Source organism: Saccopteryx leptura, chromosome 1, assembly GCF_036850995.1.
Source record: "Saccopteryx leptura isolate mSacLep1 chromosome 1, mSacLep1_pri_phased_curated, whole genome shotgun sequence".
NCBI classification, from domain to species: domain Eukaryota; kingdom Metazoa; phylum Chordata; class Mammalia; order Chiroptera; family Emballonuridae; genus Saccopteryx; species Saccopteryx leptura.
The window spans coordinates 210572817-210590504 of NC_089503.1; the positions used below are offsets into that span (position 1 = coordinate 210572817).

Below are 17688 nucleotides of genomic sequence, written 5' to 3' on the forward strand. Positions count from 1 at the left end.
ACACAAGCACTGTGATAACACAATAAACAGTCAGTCTGATAACTGACTATCAAGTGATTAACTGGTGGTGAGCATATACATACAGTGTGGAGACACTGGACAGACCAAGGGAGGATTCACATCCAGGGCTGGACAGAGTGGGAAGGCCCCAAATTTCATCCCCTTATTCAGAACTGCGTGCAATTCAAAACTTATGGATCGTTTATTCCTCGAATTTTCCATTTGTTTTCAGAATTGCATTGACTATAACTAAAAGCATGGAAAGTAAAACCACAAATAAGGGGGGGCCTACTTTATTTTCAGATTAAATACAGACACACCTTGTTTTATTGCAGTTGGCTTTATTGTACTTCATAGCTATTACACACCTTTGTGTTTTTTTTAAGTGAGAGGAGACAAGACTCCTGCATGTGCCCCAAACGGGATCCACCCAGCAAGCCCACTAGGGGGCGATGCTCTGCCCATCTAGGGCCCTTACTTGGCTGCAACTGGAGCCTTTTAGTAGCAGAGGCCTTGGAGCCATCCTCAGCGCCTGGGGCCAACTCACTCCAATCAAGCATTAGCCATGGCTGCATGAGGGGAGGAGGAGAGAGAGAAAGAGAAAGAGAAAGAGAAAGAGAAAGGGGGGGGGGGGCAAGAAGCGAGAGGAAGAGGGGTGGAGAACCAGATGGGTGCTTCTCGTATGTGCCCTGACTGAGAACTGAACCTGGGACATCCACACACAGGGCCGGAGCAATACCACTGAGCCAACCGGCCAGGGTCCACTTTTTTTTTTTTTTTTTTTTAATTGAGAGGCACGGAGGCAGAGACAGATTCCTGCATGAGCCCCAACCGAGATTCACCCAGCAAGCCCCCTACAGGGTGATGCTCTGCCCATCTGGGCCATTGCTCCAGTGCTTGGCAACCAAGATATTTTAGCACCTGAGGCAAGGCTATGGAGCCATCCTCAGCACCCGGGGCCAACTCACTCAACCCAATCAAGCCATGGCTGCAGGAGGATAGGAGAAAAGAGAGAGAGAGAGAGAAGGGGGAGAGGGAGGGGTGAAGAAGCAAACGGTTGTTTCTCCTGTGTGTGCCCTGATTGGGTATCAAACCCAGACAACCACACACCAGGCTAGCGCACTACCACTGAGCATACAGGCCAGGGCCAGATAATACACATTTTTATAAATAGGTCTGAAGTCAAGCAAGTCTATTGGCATCATTTTTTCAACAGCAATTGCTCATTTTGTGCCTCTGTGTCACATTTTGGTAATTCTCACAATGTTTCAAGATTTTTCATTATATTTGTTATGGGGATCTGTGATCCTTGATATTATTATTGTACTTGTTTTGGGGGCACCATGAACCACACCCATTACTGGCAATCTTGGTATTTAAAAGAAGGTGTGGAAAAGAAAACTGGGCTTTTATTTTTATGCCCACAAAAGAGTAGGAAGATAAGCTTATCTTTCTGTGTGTCCAACACCTGTTATAATCTCATTTTCAGGCAACTACTTTTAGGGCTTAAATATATATCCTGGCCGGTTGGCTCAGTGGTAGAGCGTCGGCCTGGCGTGCAGAAGTCCTGGGTTCGATTCCCAGCCAGGGCACACAGGAGAAGCGCCCATCTGCTTCTCTACCCCTCCCCCTCTCCTTCCTCTCTGTCTCTCTCTTCCCCTCCTGCAGCCGAGGCTCCATTGGAGCAAAGATGGCCTGGGCGCTGGGGATGGCTCCTTGGCCTCTGCCCCAGGCGCTAGAGTGGCTCTGGCCGCAACAGAGCAACGCCCCAGAGGGGCAGAGCATCGCCCCTGGAGGGCGTGCCGGGTGGATCCCGGTCGGGTGCATGCGGGAGTCTGTCTGACTGTCTCTTCCCCGTTTCCAGCTTCAGAAAAATACAAAAAAATAGAAATAAAAAAAATAAATATATCCTAATGCCTTTAAAACAGTATAAACATATTAAAATACAAAACAGAAACCTCAATTTGTTGGTTCTTTGAGAATATCTAGTTAAGATAACATCAATCATAAATCTAGAGTACACATTTCCTACATCCCTAGATGGCAAAAATGATACAAGAAAAAATTTCACCCATGATTATCCAGAAATTTATAAAAATATTCTACCTTTTTTCTTTCTCATTGGTTCCTGGCTGTCCGGTGACGTGGGAATTGGCGAGGTGTCCATTGGTTCCGATTCTTCAGTTGACACCTCCACTACAGTTTCTGTAATGACGTCTGGCCTCATAGCAGCATGGATAAATTCTGGAGTTGATACACAAGGAGGGACAAACACTTCCACTATAAAAAAAAAGTTGAAAAATTAAAATTTCCCACTCCCATTAATGCTTAACATGGACAATTCAATATTCAATAGAAGGTTTATTAATTCATCAAAGCAGGATAAAAGCTTGAAGTTAATTTGCTGAATATGCAATATGATCTGAAGTATGTAAGAAAATATAAATGCAAGAAAAATCAACTTGAAGGAAATGTTAATCCTCTGAGTAAGGGGGGAATGAGTAGTTCCCTCTGTTCTTCATTTGTTGACGGGTGGGCAAAAGTAGGTTTATAGATGTTTGTATTGAAAATAATAGTTAATGGCCCGGGCTGGTTGGCTCAGTGGTAGAGCGTTGGCCTGGCGTGCAGAAGTCCCGGGTTCGATTCCCGGCCAGGGCACACAGGAGAAGCGCCCATCTGCTTCTCCACCCCTCCCCCTCTCCTTCCTCTCTGTCTCTCTCTTCCCCTCCCGCAGCCGAGGCTCCACTGGAGCAAAGATGGCCCGGGCGCTGGGGATGGCTCCTTGGCCTCTGCCCCAGGCGCTAGAGTGGCTCTGGTCGCAACAGAGCTACCCCCCCAGAGGGGCAGAGCATTGCCCCCTGGTGGGCAGAGCCTCACCCCCTGGTGGGCGTGCCAGGTGGATCCCGGTCAGGCGCATGCGGGAGTCTGTCTGACTGTCTCTCCCCGTTTCCAGCTTCAGAAAAATACAAAAAATAATAATAATACAAAAAAAAGAAAATAATAGTTAATAAATGATCATACAAGAAGAAACTCTGTTTTGCGTACCTACAACTGCAAACCTACTTTTTCCCCACCCTGTATTTTCAAGTTTATTGTACAAAACTTTGCATTATTTTGACAATTCGGAAAATATTTCAAAATAAAATGAGGTGTTTTTGCCCTGGCCGGTTGGCTCAGTGGTAGAGCGTCGGCCTGGCATGCAGGAGTCCGGGTTCAATTCCCGGCCAGGGCACACAGGAGAAGTGCCCATCTGCTTCTCCACCCCTCCCCCTCTCCTTCCTCTCTGTCTCTCTCTTCCCCTCCCGCAGCCAAGGCTCCAATGGAGCAAAGTTGGCCCCGGCGCTGAGGATGGCTCCATGGCCTCTGCCTCAGGCTCTAGAATGGCCCTGGTTGCAACAGAGCAACGCCCCAGATGGGCAGAGCATCGCCCCCTGGTGGGCGTGCCGGGTGGATCCCAGTCGGGTGTATGCGGGAGTCTGTCTGACTGCCTCCCCGTTTCCAACTTCAGAAAAATAAAAAATAAAAAAATAAAAAATGAGGTGTTTTTTTGTGTGTGACAGAGAGAGAGGGACAGATATTTATTGATTGCTTTCTCCTGTTTCTTGACCGGAGGGCTACAACAGAGTGAGTGACCCCTTGCTCGAGCCAGCAACCTTTGGGCTCAAACCAGCAACCATAGGGTCATGCCTATGATCCCATGCTCAAGCCAGCAAGCCCGCGCTCAAGCTGGATGAGCCCGCACTCAACCCAATAAACTGAACCTTGGGCTTCAAACCTGGGTCCTCTGCATCCCAGTCCAACGCTCCATCGACTACGCCACCACCCGGTCAGGCTAAAATGAGTTCTTTAATCATTACTTTCCTTCCATATATCCATCCATATTCTCTAACTGAGTAATTCCTACACATAGTACAAAATTTAAAATATCTAAGAAATGTGATTTCAGTGACAAGCACTTACAATTTATTTTAAAATATAAAGAAAAGAAAAAATCTGCTCATTGCAGCCTAATGAATGTCATCTTTCAAGATTTAAAACTTTATTTAATGGAACAGTCCTGAATTTTGGTCACTAAAACAAACACATACAGACTGCTAATTTGGTACTCTACTACATACAATAATGTTGTTCTGGCTTCCTTCCAATGTGCATAATCAGGATATGTCATTTCTATTTCAATTAAGAGACAGCTAATACATACTCTCGTGGACTAACACATTAACCAACATGTTCTAATTTTCTTCTGTGAATACATAGGATTCCTATTCCACTTTAAAAGTCTAGGTGCTGTTAATATTTATTGTAAAAACCTAGAAGAAGATGGTCCAAACTTACTGTATCAAGTCAAATTAATATCTGAATATTAAAACCAGTACAAATAAAAATTAGAACATTACTCTCAAAGGCTGTCCTCAAGAAAAAAAAGGGGGGACTGACTGGTGGTTGGCACAGTGGGTAGAGCATTGACCTGGGACACTGAGGTCCCAGGTTCGAAACCCTAAGGTCGCTGCCTTAAGCACGGGATTATCAACATGATTCTAAGGTCACTGGCTTGAGCAAGGCGTCACTGGCTGAGCTGGAGCCCCCCCATCAAGGCACATAGAGAAGCAATAAATGAACAACTAAAGTGACACAACTACAAGTTGATGCTTCTCATCTCTCTCCTTCAAAAATAAGGAATAAAAAAGTAAAGAGACCAAAAAAGAAAAGGAAACTCAGAGTTTGAAAGGAGTATAAGAAAACAATGGAGGAGCCCTTGTCTCCACAGGGACAGTTCCCTGGAGTCATTGCCTATTTAACACTGAGTAATAAACTGAATGTGGTCATAGGAGGTATCCACCCCCACCTGCCATTTGCTTAGTAACTACTGTAACAAGATTTATAAATTTATAAGTTATTAAGGAAATCAGGTATGACAGTATAAATAACAACTTAATAAACACCTGTCTGTCTATGGTGGACGTTTATTTCTTATGCAAACTAAGTATTTAAGACTTGGGAACTTTGACAAATAAAGATCGATTACTGCTGTCACACGTATTTATGTATAAAAGATCCTGATAACACCAACAATCTCCTTATATTTTAAAAAAAATGTCCTTCTAGATACATGAAGTGATGTGACACGTTTAATATAAAAAAGGTAGTTCACATACCAGGACTTCTTGAATCCCTCAGGCAGGTAGGAGACTCCATATGAAGCAGGGCTTCAGCAGCCTCAATGGTCTTATCTGTACAGTGTACATTGCTGCTATGAACTGACGCTTCCACTGAGAGGAAAACAAGTCCTACTCAATTAAAAATGCACTGAACACATTACTAAATTAAAACACATTGCTGTAGAAGACAAATATAAATTAACTCTCATGTGTTTAACTCTTAAGTCACTGGTTCAAATTAGTCTATATAAATTACATACAGAAACACTTTAAAGACCAAAACAATCTAGTACTGTCATTTTGTCAAATGAACGGTGATTATAAAGCAACTTTTGAGACTAACTAGAAATTACTGAGAAATTCCTGATCTTATCTAAAAGAAAACAAAGAAAAATCCCTGAAATTTTAAACCTGTATTAATTTGAGAACAAAATCAACCCAGGGAGAAAAAGGATAATTGTGTATCAACAGTCTAATTAAGGCCAATTATCTATATTGATATACTGTTACTAAAATCAGGGTAGTATGTATCAGAATCAGTCAGCAACATGGATTTCTAGTGAGTTCAGTTCCTACAGAGCCTCCTGGGTGAGTGCAGTAGCTGCAGCACCAGAGCACTTGGGAATTTTCTTCACAATAACCTTGCTCTCTCTCTTTCAGGACCTCAATAGACTTTGCTGGTTTTACCCAAGAAATTTTTTTTAAGAATTTTTTTATGGGTTTTTTTCCCCATGAAGCCTTTTCTAACTTGAACACCTTTTGTAATTCTCTCCTAGCACTTACTTTTATGCTTTGCTGATTAAACCATTTGTGAAGCAATAAAATACACAGCAATGGTTTGGGCTTGGAGGCCCAAAAGCTTGGCTTTAGTCTCTGCCATTTATAATTTCTGTTATCCTAGGCCTAGGTCAACAATTTAATTTCTTAGAAAGCTGGGTATCCTACAGGAGTATTCCTTACCTCATATAATCATGAGAATTAAGAGAGGTGACTCCCACAAAAACAGACACATAGATAAGAATTCAATAAACAGTGTTCGTTTCTTATCACTCCTATAAGATTATAAACTCTTTGAGACCAGAGGAACTATATTAATTCATCTTTTTATCTGTTATAGTTCCTAACGTGGACTTTTCATATACTGGGCATGCAAGTATGTCCTTTATGTATTGAAATTAAGAACAATCCACTGACATTAAACAGGCCATTTCAAGCACAAATTTATTATCTTAATGAAATATTAATTTTACATCCTGACTTAAAATACTGAGTGTTTTACTTGGTAAAAGGTTCTGAAACACGAATATGTAACAGTTCCTAATTTGAGAGATTTTCCTCAGGATGTCTTCTTCTAAAGGAATTAAAAGAAAATATTTATACAAATTCCATAAAACCATATTACAAATTCACAAGTTCTACATACTAAAGATATGAATCTTTTAAAACTGTATCCAGGAAACATTTAATTGGGGGGGGGGGGGGATTTCACTTCATCTCAAAATTCCCCAAAGGCTAAAGGCTCAGCCTTAAACACCAGTCACTTGGAGAGCATTTATAAAAAATCCAGTGACTGTTTCACCACCTGTTGCACATCATCCACACTCTCAACCAAGGTACTGGATCTCCAGTTGCTCTTTCCATTTATGGAAATCTGCTCAAAGCTAAACGGTCCCAGAGAGGCAGCCAACCCTCTAACTAAATCTATCTTTAGGTGACCCTGCTTACTCTTATCTGCGGCTTCACTGAAGCAAAGGATTCAATCAGTCCTTCTAGCTCAACCTTAGAAAACTTAGTATTAGTAAGTACAAAAGATATTACAATTCTCATGCAATTTTTTTTTTCAAAGTACCTCCCTATAATACCCACATACACTAAAGAACCTGGGTGAGCAAATCTTCATGTTTTTAAAATTTATACTAGGAACTTCATACCCTTTAAAGTCTGCTTGTGTTGCAATTTAGCTGTTGTCTTAGGTGCTAATAATAAACCATCCTGGGTAAACTAATTCCTTATGTAATTGTATTAAGACACACTGCAAAAACTACAGTATTAAAATCAGAGCTTCAAGTATTTGATAATAATATAGCAATAGAATTTTACCAGCTTTTTAAGTTATAAAATAAAATAGTATTTCCTTAGCAATTATGCTGCCATAATTTCATATTAGTTATGTCAGTAGAAATTACTTTCTTGCTCATATTTGACATCAAGGTATTATTTATTACATTATTTCCCAGAAATACTTTATATTTACAGATTAAAACAAAATGCGTACAAGATTAGTAAGAAAATTTACTTATTCATATTTTAAACTTAGGATGAGGATATAGAAAGGGCATACATTTTCTATGACATTTCAATCAGAAGATTTAATACTCTGTACATTCAACCAATGGTTGCTGAGCATTGATCACGTGCCAGACCCTATGCTATAAACGAGATACAAGCGTGACTAGATCCCTGGCCTTGTGAAGCTTATACTAATAGTTCAGAAATGAAAATAAAATATTTCAAAACTAAATAAAAGTACAAAATTTATCTAGTTACTCTGTAAACAGTTTAAGAAAAGCACTGATTTTTTTTATGCTTACTGACTTTATCTTTTGTCATTTTTATTTATTAAAATAACCCTAAACACATTTTAAAAAATGAACACTGAAGAACTCATACTTAGGTCAATTTACAATAATGAACCCATGATAGATAGTTCCCAAGAATATTTCACCCATTTTGTAAAAGTGAGCACTATCTCTTCTACTGACATAGGTTGACAAGTCATTTTTGATAATAGAAAATTTAAAAATATCTCTCCTCTTACAAAACAGAAACAGAGCCATGGTCACAGGGAACAGATGGACAGCTGTAGAAGGGAAGGGGGAAGAGGAGACTGGATCAAAGGTGAAGGGAATAGCCAAAAACATGTATACATAACATATATATACAGGCAACAGGGTAGCAACAGCTAGGGGGAGGGGGGCCACCAGGAGGAGAGAGGGCAAAAGGGGAGAAATGGGGGAAGAGAAGACTTTGCATGGGGCAAGGGGAGGCAAGATGCGGGGTATAGAGGGTGTGATACTGAGAGGAACACTTGAAATCATGTCAACGCAATAAATTAAAAAATAAAGATTAATCAAATAAATACCTCTCCTCTTCAAGTATCTGTAATTTTTAAGAACTTTTTTTCATTTTTCTGAAGCTGGAAACAGGGAGGGACAGTCAGACAGACTCCCGCATGCGCCCGGCACGCCCACCAGAGGGCGATGCTCTGCCCATCCTGGGCATCGCCATGTTGCGACCAGAGCCACTCTAGCGCCTGAGGCAGAGGCCACAGAGCCATCCCCAGCGCCCGGGCCATCTTTGCTCCAATGGAGCCTTGGCTGCGGAAGGGGAAGAGAGAGACAGAGAGGAAAGCGCGACGGAGGGGTGGAGAAGCAAATGGGCGCTTCTCCTGTGTGCCCTGGCCGGGAATCGAACCCCGGTCCTCCGCACGCTAGGCCGACGCTCTACCGCCGAGCCAACCGGCCAGGGCCTTAAGAACTTTTTAATACTAGTTTGTTTCGATCAATAATTCAAACACAATTTAAAATAAAAATTTTACACAGCTCTTAGGATAAAAATGAACTTTAACAGTGTTATGCAAAGTAAGCAAACTATAAGCACAGGCTGAAAATTCCTTTTTTCTTACTTAAAACCTGATTTACTGGTGTCTTTCTAACACCCGTGTATGAAAAATATGGGAGAAAATAACAAGCAGCTCATTTTAAAAATAGAAACAATGACACTAAAAGTAATCTAACATACTTTTCAGTTAACACTAGTAGTTGATATTGCTGGTTAACACTCCTTGAATAAATAAATATATCAAATAAATTTCAAAACTCTTAATTTTGGGGATAGATGGTGATGGAGGGAGACTGACTTGGGGTGGTGAACACATAATGCAATGTGCAGATACAGTGTTGTTGAGTTGTGCACCTGAAACCTATAATTCTGTTAGCCAATGTCACCCAATAAATTCAATAAAAAACTTTTAATTTTAATCATAACGCCATTATATGTGCACATGCCTTCCTTTGCTATTGATGTGTTCCTGTTCCGTTTCCAGCTTTCTAATCAACTGGTGTTTGTATCGCAGACTATTCCAGACTCACTCAGCAGCTGTTACTAAATACCAAACTTGGTAATTAAGTCTGACAAGAGGCATACCTCTCAACTTTGCAGAATGCTGGCAATGAACATAGTTTATAACAATGTTCTTAAAGTCAAAAATTTAAATTAATAGAATTTAGTTTGAGAGAGCAATGGGAGAAAAATTAGAAAACACTTAATTGGGTCACAGTGGTATTCCCCTACAAGCAAGACCGTAAACTAACATTACAAAGTCATCCCTCAACTACCACACCTGACTTACCACAGCTTACCCTCTAATGCCCCAAGGCTGTAACATAACAAGAGAGTGAAGAATACAAATGAGTATCAAGAAGAGAGGGAAAAGGGAAAAGTCTGGGGCACTCCATCTTGACCTGTTCTCCTGATTTTCTAATCAATACAGTTGTGTTACAAGGTTTAAAGGGAAAGAAAATAAAATTATTTTCTAAAGTAGAGCTGCCTGATAAAAATATTGCATGAGCTACATATAATTTTTAAATTTCCAGTAGCCACGATGACATTAATACCTTTCATTTAATCGAGTATATTCAAGATATTGTCATTTCAACATGTAATCGACAAAAGTTTTCCACTGCTTCCGTTTTTACATTTAAATTAAAAATTCAGTTTCTCAGCCACATTTCAGGTAATCAATAGCCTCATCTGGCTAGTGGCCACAGTACTAAAAAGTGTTGACTATACAAAACAGTATGTTTCAGTTATTCTCAAACTTTTTAGTAAAAGGTCCTTTCAGACCCAAATTATTCAGGACCAAAGAGATTTTGTTTGTATAAACAGTCCTACATATATGTATGTAAAATTAAATGAAAAAAAAACTTTAAAATATATTTAACTCATTTAACAAACCCAATACTTATAAATATAAGTAATATTTTTTATGCACAATAATCATTCTAAAACAAAAGAAAATTCAGTGAATAGCTTTGATTTACATTTTTAAAAATCTTTTAAATACATGGTGGAAAAGTTGGACTCTCATATTTGCTTCTTCTTTCAATCTGTTGTAACACCAAGTCATGCAGCCTCCAGAAAACTCCTCTGAACATATGTGAGAGTAAAAAGGTAAATAATGTCTTAGATTATGAAAACAATTTTGACTGCAGACTCCTAGAATCCCCAGACCAGATATTTTAGTTTTCAGAACTGCAGCTATAATTCTTGATCAGATATAATTAATAAACACCCATGTCTACCCTCCTGTTTCTGTAAGTTTTAGCTTCTAAACATAAACATCAACATATAAATGAAAAATGATTCCATTTCCATAAGCACAACAGTATTTTGTCTACTTACACATAAAGGATCTTTAAAAAGTTTTTCATAGGCCCTGGCCAGTTGGCTCAGTGGTAGAGCGCCGGCCTGGCGTGCACAAGTCCCGGGTTCGATTCCCGGCCAGGGCACACAGGAGAAGCGCCCATCTGCTTCTCCACCCCTCCCCCTCTCCTTCCTCTCTGTCTCTCTCTTCCCCTCCCGCAGCCAAAGCTCCATTGGAGCAAAGATGGCCCGGGCACTGGGGATGGCTCCTTGGCCTCTGCCCCAGGCGCTAGAGTGGCTCTGGTCGCAACAGAGCAACGCCCCAGAGGGGCAGAGCATCGCCCCCTGGTGGGCAGAGCCTCGCCCAGGGGGCGTGCCAGGTGGATCCCGGTCGGTCGGGCGCATGCGGGAGTCTGTCTGACTGTCTCTCCCCGTTTCCAGCTTCAGAAAAATACAAAAAAAAATTAAATTAAAAAAAAAAAGTTTTTCATAAATATTTCTTTGCATCCTTTTGAACATTTAATCTACAGATAATATAAGGAGTTTAAACAATTATCAAGAACACTCATGCCTGCCCCTCTCCACCAACCAAATTTGTTCCTGGAGGACATTGTTTTATGTTGACTTATCCTGATTGACCCACTAATGTTATACTCTTTAACTCAGTTTTTATATGTTTTAGTACTAATGCTACAATGAATTCTGAAGAATTTCTTAAATATATTTTCAAGTAAATTTTTTAAAAAGATAATGCTATTCTTTCAGTTTTATTTCAATACATGCTTCATCTTTCCACCTACTGCTAAACTTTTTCCAAATCGATGCTCTTTTCAAGATTTATACTAGATATCCCAATATGTAGTAAATTATAAATGATTTACAAGTTCAGATTTCATGACGAACTCTGACAAACCAGATACATTTGTTTTGTCAGTGAAAATACTAAGGCTAAATTCCCAGAAAAAAATGTCCCTCCCCTCCATTTAATAACTGCCTTAAATTAGAACAAAGCTTCTGGGGACACTGTATCTCAATCTCAATTCTCAGAGAAAGAACAAAGAAAACAGCCAAGGAAAGTATATTTAAGAATAAGAAGGCAGACTATTTTAAATTGAAAACCTTCCAGAAAATCCAGACAATACGTACATAAAACTTTCACATTAATATTAAGTAATGTTCGTTTTCTTTCCCATAGGCACCCATTTTTCCTATAAGCTATATATATATATATAATTAGAAATGAGCCTAATTATTAAATAAACTATACCATAGTCATATTCAACTTCTAATTTAGCACCAAGACTGGCTAAAAGAAAGTAACCTCCCAATTACATAACCTCAGACATACTCATTCACATGGTATAATGTAAAGAAATGAAAGAAACAGAAGCCTTCACCTTCCATTAAATATTTCTGAGCCACTTAAATTTTAGAACTTTAAAAGTTATCAGAGATCACCCAATTAATCCTGATGAAGCCTTAAAGAGGTTAAGTTACTAGTACAGAGAGTTTGGTGACAGCTAGATTATAGACCCTCATTTCCTGACTTGGTTTTTATGATTTTTTCTGGTAATTTTTGCATGGTTTTTTTTTATCATCTCCTGTCTTAAACGTTAAGGCGCTTTCTCATATATCATATTGTCAGTGACAGTTTTATAAAGTATGTCTTCACAAAAATATTTTGTATGTTAAAAGTGATTTTTAATAACAGCTTATTTACTTTGTTCTTTATTCAAACTCCTGACAGCATAAATGTTTACAACTAAAGCTGAAGTTGGTAACTAAAGTTGAAAGTTAAGCCTCAAAGAAGGAAAAAAGGCAAAATATATCCTCTAGTTAGTACCTTCCCATATTAACAAGTGGTAATATTAAGTGCTTCATACTTGCTTACAAAAAAAGTTACACTAACAATATTCAACTTAAAAGCTTACTTCTCCTTATATTTTCCTTAGTATCATTCTTCACAAATCATCAGTCCATTATAGCAATCACTGTATATTAACACATTTACTTACATATTACTATAGATCGTTTCCTCAATTAGACTGTAAAATCTTTGAGGAAGAATTATGTGTAACACCTGATTAACTTCCTGCATAGGTATTTTAAAATGGTACTCTGTCCATTTTACAAATACAAACATTACAAAGTACTCTCCCACCATCATGGGAAACTGGCAGCAATAAAAATTTAAATCCATGGCTCTCTCATTTTCTGGCCACCTTTCCTCTCCAACTTTACCTCACTTAACAAACTTTAGGTAAATCAGCAAAACCTATCTCAAATTCCCTTCTAAAATAGGGCTTACAGAGCTTCAGATTACATGAACATGATTGAGGAAATAATCTGCAAACAATGATTATGAAAAACATATTCTTCACAGGACATTAATATCATAAAACAAACTTCGACTGTAAGGTTTGTATGTTCTAAAGAAATGCCAAGAGGGCTGGAAATGGGCAATTAAAAAAAACAAACACCTTAACAAAGCGATAAAATTTTTGTATTTTCAAACTGTAGACTGTGTATGTACCCACTCCAAGCAAAATATGAAGAGGTCACATTCAGTTTCACTAATAATTCCAAAAGCTTATGAAAATATACTTTCCATCATTAAAGTTAAGCCCACTACCTTAATTTTCAAAATTCTCACTGCAGGGGTTATTCTAAGGTTCTCTCGGTTTGTTCAACACCACGGGAAACAGTGCTTGAAATGTACATGTTTATCACTCACAGAAATACCACCCGATCAATCATATAAAGCCAAAGATTCCATCCCTTAATTTATATTAGCGGACTGAGCATATACAAAGTTCTCCCAGTACTCTGCCTCTTCTTTCTCTGATCAGAAAATAACTGTCAAATGTGTTTTAATCACTACTACTCGGAAAACCGTGATTTTTCTTTGGGACCTTTAAAACATTTAGTACTAAATTTTATAGAATAAAGGCTGGTCACTCGTTATGTGTTCTACAATACATATGGTTACAGCATTCCAGACTTCATTTAAACTTAGTCTTCCGTTAAATTTAGTGATACAGGTGTTCATGATTCCTCCCAATCGAAGAGAATCACAGTTTCATCAACCAAAGTTAATTTCACGTTTCCTAACTAAAAACAATGGATAGAAAACAGAAGGCAAGATCTTTCACAGAGTTACTCTTTGAAGATTTCCCATCTTCCAGTTCCCATCGATGGCAATGTGAACCAGAACCCGGGGAAAGGAACATGTATGTTTATTATTCCAGTAAGTAAATAGGCTGCAAGCACCGCCACATCGATTCCGGGCCCCTCGCTGCGCTGCCTATTAAGTAAAGCTCCTTTTTCTATGTAACTTAAGTCCGTGCCCTTCCGCTGCAGCAGTGGCGCTGCACATCCCCCACCCCCGCGGCTACTTCCGTGTTTACACTCCTCTTCCCTCCAATTCCATGCGTACATTGTCAGCTTCACTCCCGCCCAATCTTCATTGGCCCGGCAAGAACCCGAAGTCCCGCCCCCAGAAATCAACGTTCTCATTTGGAACATCTCGGCGAGCAGATTGGAACCCGAGGCCTGTCAATCCGAGCCGCTCTGTCCTCTCCGAGGCGCTTCCGCTATGGTGGGAGGTGTGGGGGGGAGGGGGAAAGGGGGCAATTCCGTGCTGAGACTTCCTTGGGGCCGAGACTCCCTCCCGCCGCCCCACGGCTTCGCCTTCACCCACTGTTTACAAAAATAAACCTTCCTCTCTGCCGCCCCAGCGCCCGGATCAGGGGTACATGCGATATCCCGTGTCCTTCCCTTGCTCCCCCTAGAAAAACAGCCCACGAGGGAAGGGGCACAAACCTACTTGTTCCCGGCCACCCATTACAGGCGGGGAGCAGGCCGCCGCGAGGCACGGCGCCCCGGTCTCCGCGGAGACCTGCCCAGAACCGTTACTCCCCAGGCTGCCCGAGGCGGGGACGGGAGGGAGGGTCAGGCATTTTTTTGGCGGGTAGCGGTCTCCCGGCCGCGGCCCCGGGCCGCTTCGTCCACGCGGAAGCCGGGCGTCTGCGGACGGGAGCCGCGGAGAACGGGGCGGGGGTGGCGAGCGTCCCCACGGAGCCCAGCGCCCCCGGCCGCGGCCAGCGGCGGCCTCCGGGCCAGACAGCGTGGCAGGCGCCGCCGACAGACAACAGCCGCACTCACTTCCTGGTTCCTCGGCAACTGGGGCGAAGCGCACAACTCGCCCGCCCCCGAGTCCCCAACTTCACCGCGGCCCGGAGCTCCGGCAGCCGCCGCCGCCGTAGAGCCCGCCCCGCAGCGACAGCGCCGGATTCGCGGCAGGTTACTCTCCAAGGTGATCACTTCCTGATTCGTCGCCTCCATTACTTCATTCACTACCCCCCGCACCCCGCCGCCCCGGCGACGGCGGTGGACACCGGCCCCCGGCACTGCCCCCGCCGGGGAGCCACCCGCCCCCCGTGCGTCCCCCGCCCGCGGCGCCGATGCACGGGAGAAAAGTTCCTCTGTCCTTACCAGCCCGGATGAGCAGATCCAGCTGGTTCGTGGGTCCCTCATGCAGAGACGTCGCCATGTTTATCCCGGGGCTGGAGCTGCTGCTTCACATTGACTTACACCGTGAGCAGCGGCGGCAGGGGAGGAGGCGGGCCCCACGGCCGGAGACACGCCGTGCGACCGACACACACTCACGCACTCGCACACACCCCGACGCCGAGATCCTTGCGCGTCCTCCGACAGGAAGCCGAGGCCGGCCCGCCTCCCGCCGCCGGGCTGAGAAACCCCACCACCTAACGGCAGGGGCGGCGGCGGGGCCGCCTCGGCTGGCAACGCGATCCTTCCGCCCCGCGCCCAGACAGGAAGTCCCGGACGCCCGCCCGGCAGCGGCCCGGCCCGCGGGGCACGGACACCTGAGGCTGCGCGCGCGGGGGCCGGACCAGCGCGGGGCGCCCGGCAGGAAGGGGCGCATTTCACGCCCTGCGGAAGAAAAGTCTGCAATTGTCCTCGCTCTGGAAAAGAGCCATTAGTCAAATTTTCTTCCTGGAAAAGATCTAATACCTAGTCCCGCAGCTGTAAATAAAGGTGGCTATTTAACTTGGTTTGGCCGTTTCAGAGCTTATGCAACATGTAACCCGTTCGCTGGAAAAGGCTACACTTCAAAACAGGAATACCAACCAAAAAATTCATACCCACAAAATATTCTAAAAGCTGTACTTGGGAAGTAAGGCGCTTCCAACTACTTTCAGAGAGCGACTGTGTTCTTTTTTCCTCCGTTAAATGCACACTAAACAAGCATTTATTAGTAAACAGCAGAACACGACGCCAACCTCTGGAAGATTAGATTATCCTTCCCCAATTTGCTAGTCATGAAATTCAAGGACCCTTTCATTTCTATTTGGTCCATTTGGGAACAAATAAACATTCATTTAAAGCATCACCTACTTTTAAAAATCTTTTTTGATAGAAACCTTATTACAAAAAAAGTTCATGTTAAAACAATATATTGAAAAGGAAGACAGATTGCCATTCGAGGGCTACATTTATAACACAAAATCAAACCAATAAAAGTGACTCCGATGAGGCTGCTTTAAAAACAAACAAAACTGCTTCCCTGGCTTCAAAAGTTCACAATATAAAAAATGTTTGAAACAAAACTTGCTCTAATGTTCTTACACAAAATTTAGGTACAATAGTGCCTCCTACACAGTAAATGCTCAGTATTTGCTGAATAAACACAAACAAGATTTGGCAGTTACAAATTTAAAATAAAACATAATTTTTACATTCTGAATTGAATAAATTGCACTGATAATCTAGAAGAAATTTTTTTCTGATGGTAATATTAATGCAATATCATTTTACAAGTATTTGCCAACATTTCAGTGCAACTTCAGAATAAATTTATATAGCCATGACTATTTCTTTTTATTCCTTCTATTCATTATTCTCTTGGCCCTTTCCCTTGGCCCTACCACCATTATTAACTCCATCCTCCCAAAAAAGAACGTGCCGGCCATTTACAAAGCACAACTACCCTTAAAACAAGGATCTCTTTCCTGCATTAGGTAAACTTGCCACCATTGGACAAAAGGAAGTATATGACTGATAGCTTTTATCTTTTATTTCTAGTCAGTTTAAAATAAAGATCATCCATTGATAGGCAGCATCTAAGTTTCCAGGTCTTAGATTATAAGGAACACAAAGGTGTAACTGCTGGCTTTCAGTTGTTAGATCACTGAAATTAAAATTAAAATAAAAATCTGAATTTCCACTCCTATCAGTGGTTTTTCATGTACTTTACTTAGAATGGAAGAAAGTATTTATAATATAAGCCAAAAGTTTACTTTTTTCTGGATGTGACAGGTAAGCCTGACTCAAGAAGGAGCATTCACTTCAACCATTTTGCTTTTTGATGTGTATCTTAGGAAGTGAATAGTGTGGAGCCCTGGCCTGTTGGCTCAGTAAGAGCGTCAGCCTGGCGTGTCCAAGTCCCGAGTTCCATTCCCAGTCAGGGCACACAGGAGAAGTGCCCATCTGCCACCCCTCCCCCTCTCACTTCTCTCTTTCTCTCTTTCTTCTCTTCTCCTGCAGCCATGGCTCTATTAGAGCAAGTTGGCCTCAGGCACTGAGGATGGCACCTTGCAAAGTGAGTTAAAATAGTTAATCATCTCTATATTTTAAATAACAGAACAACTTATTTCAAGGGTTTGGGTTCTTTAATATCATTAGAGAATATTCAGTATCTGGAAATCTTTTTTCAATTCCTGTGAAACTTTACAAGGGCAAATACACGATTCTTTTTCAGCATATTTATGAAACAAATTTACAGTGGAGTTTTTAAATAAACATACCAGAACTCTAAATTAAATTCTATTTTGATTGCCTGGCCAGGTGGTTGCACAGTGGATAGAGTCGACCTGGTATGCTGACCAGGTTCAAAACCCCGAGGTCACTGGCTTGAGCATGGGCTCACCGGCTTGGCGCAGGGTCGCCAGCTTGAGCCTGGGATCATAGACATGAACCCATGGTTGCTGGCTTGAACCCAAAGGTCTCTGGCTTGAAGCCCAAGAGTGCTGGCTTGAGCCCAAGGTTGCTGGTTCAGCTGGAGCTTTAACCCCCCACCCCAGTC

At 41.8% G+C, this 17688-nt stretch overlaps 1 protein-coding gene across 7 annotated transcripts in view; it reads right to left on the reverse strand.

Moving 5' to 3' along the window:
* Positions 1-17688, reverse strand: part of ELF2 (E74 like ETS transcription factor 2) — a 96873-nt gene that overhangs the window by 9989 nt on the left and 69196 nt on the right. For 3 of the 7 annotated variants that reach the window (XM_066385245.1, XM_066385293.1, XM_066385253.1), the window contains 2 exons: positions 5157-5270; positions 2107-2280 (listed from right to left, as the gene is read on the reverse strand). In XM_066385245.1, the coding sequence (XP_066241342.1) occupies positions 2107-2280; positions 5157-5270 (288 nt within the window). Of the gene's footprint in view, positions 1-2106; positions 2281-5156; positions 5271-14747; positions 14770-15077; positions 15472-17688 lie in introns of those variants that run through there. The other 4 variants (XM_066385279.1, XM_066385271.1, XM_066385288.1 and 1 more) reach the window with 4 other exon arrangements.